At 40.7% G+C, this 7342-nt stretch overlaps 1 protein-coding gene across 1 annotated transcript; it reads right to left on the bottom strand.

Annotated features, from left to right (window-relative positions):
• Positions 1 to 3778: 3778 nt before the first annotated feature.
• PDP2 (pyruvate dehyrogenase phosphatase catalytic subunit 2) lies at positions 3779 to 5507 on the bottom strand. Its single transcript, XM_010188324.1, has one exon. It carries the CDS (start codon positions 5505 to 5507, stop codon positions 3906 to 3908), a length of 1602 nt encoding a protein of 533 aa, XP_010186626.1. The 3' UTR covers positions 3779 to 3905.
• Positions 5508 to 7342: the final 1835 nt, after the last annotated feature.

The following is a 7342-nucleotide window of genomic DNA, read 5'->3' as shown; positions in this document are numbered from 1 at the left end:
AACTCCAAACAACAGGACCTACACACTCAGGTAAAGGTTGAGCAAAGATTTCCTCACCTTAGGAAGCATCTTTTCCTGTGCAATTAAAGGCTCCTCAGGAAACTCGGACAGGTGCCTCCCGGTTTCACTTCATGTTCCTGTACCTAGCAGTGCCAGGACAAGGAGACTGTTTTTCCACAAAGCTTAGCCGCTCAGGGTACTTGAACCATTGAAACTTGGTTTTGGCAAAGAATTAATCAAACTCTTGCTCAGATTACACAGCTCATAAGTTAAAACTACTACTAAGTCACACAGAATTTTTAAGATGTGTGTAGGTGATGGGTAGGAGGTTTTGCTCCGTTTTTCAGCAATACCTGACATTCATGTTATGAACACGTACACAATAGTGAAAAGAGACTGTCACAACACAGCTCTTCTTTTGCAAAACTCAGATGACATCTTCTGGCCAACCTCAGTTCTGCAGGTACGGAATGTAAGAAATCAAGATTTATTCAGCAACACACTGACAAGGAAATCCTTTTTGTTGAAAAAAATACCACAGAACTGTGGAGCATGAAGCAGTGATCCAAAAGCCACCTCAGAAAAACAGACCATTTCAGAGAGCACAAAGCAAAGCTAGAAAAGAGCATGTCAAAGGCTCCACCATCGGAGCCCAGAACCCCCTGAGCTGACAGTAACCTGGATTCTAATGCACCTCGGTAGCCTCCAGCCATGAGAAACTATTTCCACAGTTAGTATCTTTTGGCTGATTTGAGAGAGGTAGGAAGTCAAGAGTCTGAACTAAGCAACCCACTCTGGAGCAAGTCCTTTTAGCATCAGGTCCAAAATTTCAGCAGGGGCACATAAGAAATATGCTTACCCACTTATCTGCTGCCTAAGGTTCCAGTACCCTTTTAAGCATTGTTCTTTGACATTTTTCTAATTCCAAAAAACCTCACCAGAAAGCAAATAGCACACATTTTTTTCTCTTTAAAAAAGAGAAGTGGCCAATTCAGTTTGCTTAACCCAAATACAAACCATATTTATGTTTCCTTTCCACAATTGCTTGGCTCCCAGTCATCTTTTTCCTTTGAGTTGTTAAAGACCTTCATCCAAAGCATTCTGAGAGCCTCTGACAGCGTAGGCTTAAAGAAGCCAAACTCGAGTAGATGCCCCAGCACTTGTTAGCATGGGCCATAAAGTCCTTGAGCAGCAGTTACTAATGCAATAAGAAATGAGACTGACTCTTACCTGACAGCTGGAGATATCTGACAGTAGCAGTTTGAACTGGTTCTTCTAGCAAAGAAAAAAATTTAGTAAAATTTAAAGTATTTTATTTGACAGCAATACCTCTTTGAAGGTTAACCTCTCCACAGCAGATATAAAGAAGGAAAAACCTTTCCTTTTTCATGTCAGACCGTACTTTGTAGTAACCCCAAGAGAAACACATGCCTTGGATTCTTACTTTTCTACTTTTTACTGAAGTAGTGAGCCTGTGGTAGCAAAGAGCACACACCATCCGTGTGACCAATTGATATCTGACAAAACCACAAGGTTTTTTGCCATAGTTCTACTCCTAGTTCTCAGTACAGTCATAGCTCTGAACAGAGAGCCTCTGTTCGACTAAAACAGTGTCAAAAAACTCTTCCTCAAAGTTTAGACAAGTATCTTTCTTTGGAAGGGGGGAAAGGAAAGAAAAATATCCTAAATTTTTTCCTTCCCCTTCCCCCCCACAAAAAAAGACAAACACTTGGAATTAATGGAAATAAAGCTAAGCCTCAAAGAATAAGTAAGTGAACACTTGTCTTACTACTGGGCTGTTGCAATTCAAGGATTTAATCAATGTTTCTCGAGATGTTGCATTTGTAGCATTTTTTTTAAATACAACACACACTTGATGTGAATGTCACAATGATGCTTTAACTGCTGATGAACACATATGTGCATGTGAGCCTATCAAAGTTAAAATATTTCTTATGTAGATTGTCAAAGTAACTAAAGCACAATTTGGCTATTTTGGCCAGTGAACTCGTGCTCCCTCTGCTGACTGGTTGATTTAGGAGAACCTCAACACAATCAAGATGTCCTTACTTTTATGTATTGACATTTATTTCCATTGTGGGGAAACAGCAGAGCTACAAACACTTAAACAAACTCACAGTGCCTACTCAGACTATTTACTTTTACTCCAGCTTGAACACTTGTCCTCTTTGACCTGGAATCTGGCATCTTTTCATATGAGCATGCAGCAGAAAGAGCACCAGATTCCAGCACAGATGAGGCAATCCTGTTTTGTTGATATCAAGGGAATAGACCTGCTCATTTTAGCAGAAAAATAGCGCTACCTGCCTCCAGGCTGAATTGCTGGATGTACTCCAACATGAACTAGATTTAAAAAAACCCCAAACAAATAACAAAACATATGAGTAAATTGGTTTTCCAGAACAGGTTTTTTAAGGATGCATTCAGTGACTGCAATTGTAGCACTGAATTACAGGTCAATCCTGAATAGTCAAAAGCATGAATATTTTTTAAAGTTTTTGTCTCCTAATCAATCTTCAAAACAGATTATTTAAATGCCTGAAAAAGCATTGAGAATTTTTATCTGGAGGAAAACTATAAAAGAATGCCTAAATCCACAACTGCTACCAGTTTATGCCCCAAGTTCTCATCTACTTGAAGATATTGAGAAAAACGTGAGTACTTTTTCATCAGCTACACTGCAGAAGGATGCTTTTATTTTAAGTGAAATTCAGGAAAAAAAGCAGTATTTTCATCTGTTCTGCTGCATTCACACAAGTTCTTACTTGGTAGCAACAGCAGTAAACAGTCTTGTATTCCCAGTATGCACATTCTTGCAGGCAACAGCTACTGCTGTGAACAAACAAGAATCACTAGAGAACACCATATGTGAATTTAAGAAAATATAGCTAATTTGCAAGCTTGGGTTCGCACTCTAGGAAGAATGGTATAAACGAAAACTGTTGTAAAATACACAGAAGTATGTGTTCAGAGATTAAAACACACATTCATTAGAGGAAATTCTGCATCTATAAGCAAAAGCTGACACCTTTTGCTGTATTTACATTTAGATTAATTTTTGAACTTCTGGAACTCTTAAACTTCATTTAAAATACAGTTGGAGGATTTGATGCACACCACTTCATAGATCATTACTTAATAAAAAGGTATATTCTTTAATTCCTAAATAGGGAATCATGAAGTCCCTTCATGTGTGTTTGAGCTGTAAGTTGTCACACAAGTCCACACACAGAGTTAAGAGAATACGCATTCATGCTTCAACATAATTGTGGAAGAAAATATTTCACTTCCTAACTTAAAAAAAGAAAAAATTAGGAAAAAAATGTCTGACAATCCCAAGGCTCTTTGAACAGCCTTCTTTAGTGTTGTCTTCACATATACAAGGCAATTCATTAAAGTATCTGACACTGTTACATCAAACAAAGGTTTGGTAGTTTATTTATTTAATTCAATTACAGTGTTTCAGTAGGATGCTACTCATTTTCCACAAGAGCAGAGACTTTCTTGCACTCCATGCAGCTACAGGTATTATCCATCTCTCTATTGGATTGCACCAGTCTCAGTGAAATCTGTCTCCTTTGTTCATTTGGAAAGTTTTACCAGTGGTTCCCATGGAATCAGAAGTGGGTCAGCAATCTTTAGTTCAGTTACACTTCAGTGAACTTTTATCAAAATATTTTTCTTCAGCGCGTACAGACCAGGAAACCCAGGGAACTTTCACCAAACTCGCTTCTAGAACGTTATTTTCAAGACTAGTAAGTAACAAAAAGATTTAGAAACTTCCAGATCACAACACTGGTAACAAGCTCGACTATCAGAGAAAAACAGTAACGGTTTCAGTATCAAAGTTGGCTAGTGGTACAGAACAGCAGCAGTGCAAGTCTCTATTCATTGTTTCTGTAGTGATTTTCAATTGTTTCTGAATTAAAATACACCACAGTAACAGTGATATCATCTCTGTACATTCTTGAAAGGTCTTCAGGCAGCGTCAGCATTGCGGCAAGTTTCTCCTGGTCCACCTCCCCATACTCATTACTTCCAATTGCATGCCTTATTAAATGAGTAGCTATGTTCTGGTCAAGTGAGGCAATGCCTCTGTTTTTCCTCTGAAGTAACAAGCTGTGCATATAACCCAAATTAACTGGTTTCTCAAAAGCTAGTTGCGGTTTCTGCACATTAAGTTCTGTAAGGTGTCCAGCAACAAGTTTTACAACCTTCTCATTACTTAGCATTTCCCACAGTCCATCCGAAGCAATAACTAGAAACTTATCCTTGCTTCTTAATTTGTGGTATGTGACTTCAGGCTCTGCAGTTAAATAAGGGGGTGTGTGGTAGTTAGGAGGAACATACTGATAAATATTCAAAGCCTCAACATCACAGCTATTCTCAAGAATGCTGTGCTGCAATTCTTTACTCCATTTTAATTGCACATCTCCAAAAGCTCTGGAGGGCATGAGAATCCCCAGTAATCTGTCATTCACAAACAGAGTTTTCTCCTCAGATCTAGGATGTTCTCTCTTCAGCCTTCTAATTTCAAATTCATCGAAGGCATTGTGATCCCGTGTCAGAGGGAGAGTAGACCATGTTCCATCTTCTTCATGAACCCCTAAAATTGCTCGGCAATCACCGGTATTTGCAACATGTAAGTGAACACCGTCAATGTGAGCTACGCAGGCTGTTGCACCAGAAAAAGCTACTTGAAGGGCAATATTCCTCATCAATTCATTTTCCTGGGGAGCCTGAACTTCCAGTGATATGTCTGAGTCCAACCTTTTGAATGCACATATCATGGCTTCTTCTAAACTAAATCCTGGCTCAGCATCTAAGTCCAGTAAATGTTGCCAGTAAACTCGGAGGCTTTCAAAATACTGTGAAGTTACTTCCTGATACTCTGCATCATTTGGATGCTTGTGCCACTGCAGAATAGGCAGAACTGGCTTCATGCACTCCACAGCAAGCTCGATCTCTTCCAAGGTTTGCCGAGACATGAGAGAAACAGCTATATAATGAAGTAGTCTCTCACTTACTGCCTGAGCACACGCAGAACCTGCATGACCATCAAAGACGCCAAACATCATCCCTTTGGTCTGCAAGCAAGTGGCTGCACTTCTGCGGTCTTCAATAGGGGCGTTGGATGCCAATTGGTTACTTTCAAATCTCAACACAGAATTCACATTTTTACTATTCAAATCCAGTATTTTATGGGATAGTTCGCCTGCTCTGAGTATATCATTGATTTGTGATGGAGACAACTGGAAAGAGAAATGTTCTTCTTCAGTGGAAGTGTGTCGGAATGCTTTTTTTAAGGAGAAAGTATTGCCTATGCTGCAGCTCCCAGCAGGGTAGAGACGTGTTTTGGAGAAAACAAGCTTCCATTTTATTTTGTTTCTGTCTGGGATGCAGATGGAGTACAAACGTCCTTTTCCTTGTAAAACAATGCTGTTTCTTGCTGAGCTTAAGATCCTGGATGATAAAGTTCTTGACATTATAAGTCACTACACAAATAGGAGCACCTTCCTTCAGTAACACAGAATGTCCTTACAGTCTGGAATATAAGAATAGAAACAGTATAAAATTTAGAAGGTTCACAAGAAGCTTGCTATATAGCAATACAAAGGCAAGTCTAGAGCTCACAGAAATATTTGGAACTTTTTTCCAAAAAAGACTGCTATAGATAAAGTATATCATAAAAGTGATATGATTTCCATCACTTAATAATAACCACAACAGAATTTTTGCCCCATGGATTTCAAGAGCTAACTGTATAGCAGCACTGCAAGTACCATTATTCCCAAAAGATTGTGTTAGCAGTCAGATAGAACAATACAGTTTTCTATGAGCTTGGAACCACTTTCTGGTGGCCTGTAGCACCATGTGCTCTAGGTCTCTGGCCAAAGATACTACACAATACTGCAATATTGGGTTTTTAGCAGGGCACTTCATGGGAAACAAGAGGTCAGCCCAGCCAGCTGCATGAAAATGTTTCTAAGAAATCAGTAGGAGCCAAAACCAAACCTGAACTACTCTAAACAAAAGGCCTATGGATACAGCCCAAGGACTTTACTGAAATTCCATTTGGAAAACAAAAGCAACACGTCACAAAACACTTCTGCAGTGTACCACCCATGTTTAACAAGGGAAAAGAGCAGACAAGCCATTCCAACAAGGACTTCACCACCATAATTCTGGGGACCCTATAAGGACAGGCAAAAGCACAACATAATTTTACTGCTGATGTCAGGAAAGCAGATGGAACAGGCAATGCCAGTTCATTGCTTCAGGCTCACCTGCCATGCCCTGAGACACTGGCATCTCCCAACACAACCAACACCTTTTGTTGTACTGCAGAGAGAGTACAACCAGAAAAATAGCTAACAGGAAGACAGCTGACACTGCTAACTCCAGCATCAATTAAACCCAAATAGCACCAACAGCGCAAGACAAGCCTTTATGTTTGCCAGCCTTTCCTCAGCCATTCCCCATCCTGGTTTTAATTCTTTCTCTTCCCACTCTTTTGAGCCACATGAGATTGAAACAATTAAGACTTTCATGTTCTTGACTCAAAAAGCCAATAGAAACAGTGTTTTAAACAAACTTACCCTGTTCCGATCAGCTGGCTGACAGCCACAGAAAGGTGGTGTGTTTTTTTCTAGCAGCAGAGTTGCCTAATGCCATTTAGACATGTGTTTCCCTAAGGTCAGGTAGCATTGATCAGTCCTGGAGCACATTTCTGAACCACCCCTACTCACTGCCCCCAGCAACAAATGTCATATCCTCAGGTACCCAGTCACAGTGTGCAGACTTCACTGCTTCTGCCCAGGATGCCCACCTGCATCCACCAGCCACTCCAGCACAAGCCACATTAACGTGAGGTAGCAGTGCTAATAAAAGCAATGTGCTAAAGACTATTATGTAAAAACCAATTACATAAACCTTACACTCCTTGCCTGGCACACCTACCACTTCAGCACCAGCCGCAGCACTTCCTGATCAGGTGAATTAGTGTAATCATTGAAACCCAAACTGCCCCCATGACACAGCCCACTTGCTGCTGGGAAGTCAAGGTACGCACTGGGGGCTCACAGAAAGCCCCCAGAACTTCCACTTTTTCCAATAAAAGAAGAGATATCCATCACATTTAGTTTTACTGCCCACCCCCCCAAGACCCTCCACATGCAGACCCCGACGGCCCTTACGCATGCTTCTGACACTACGCACACACCCTCTACACACCAACCCCTACCCCGCTACCACCCCCACAAGCTCCCCACCTGCACACCCCCTACGCCGCACCACCCGCTCACCTGCCCCACACACCCAT

The sequence above is a fragment of the Mesitornis unicolor genome, unplaced genomic scaffold (genome assembly GCF_000695765.1).
Source record: "Mesitornis unicolor isolate BGI_N332 unplaced genomic scaffold, ASM69576v1 scaffold20027, whole genome shotgun sequence".
NCBI lineage: Eukaryota > Metazoa > Chordata > Aves > Mesitornithiformes > Mesitornithidae > Mesitornis > Mesitornis unicolor.
This window is presented reverse-complemented; position numbering and strand designations above follow the sequence as displayed.

Coding starts and splice junctions, on each gene's coding strand:
- PDP2 (XM_010188324.1), bottom strand. CDS start 5,507: ATGTCAAGAACTTTATCATCCAGGATCTTAAGCTCAGCAAGAAACAGC.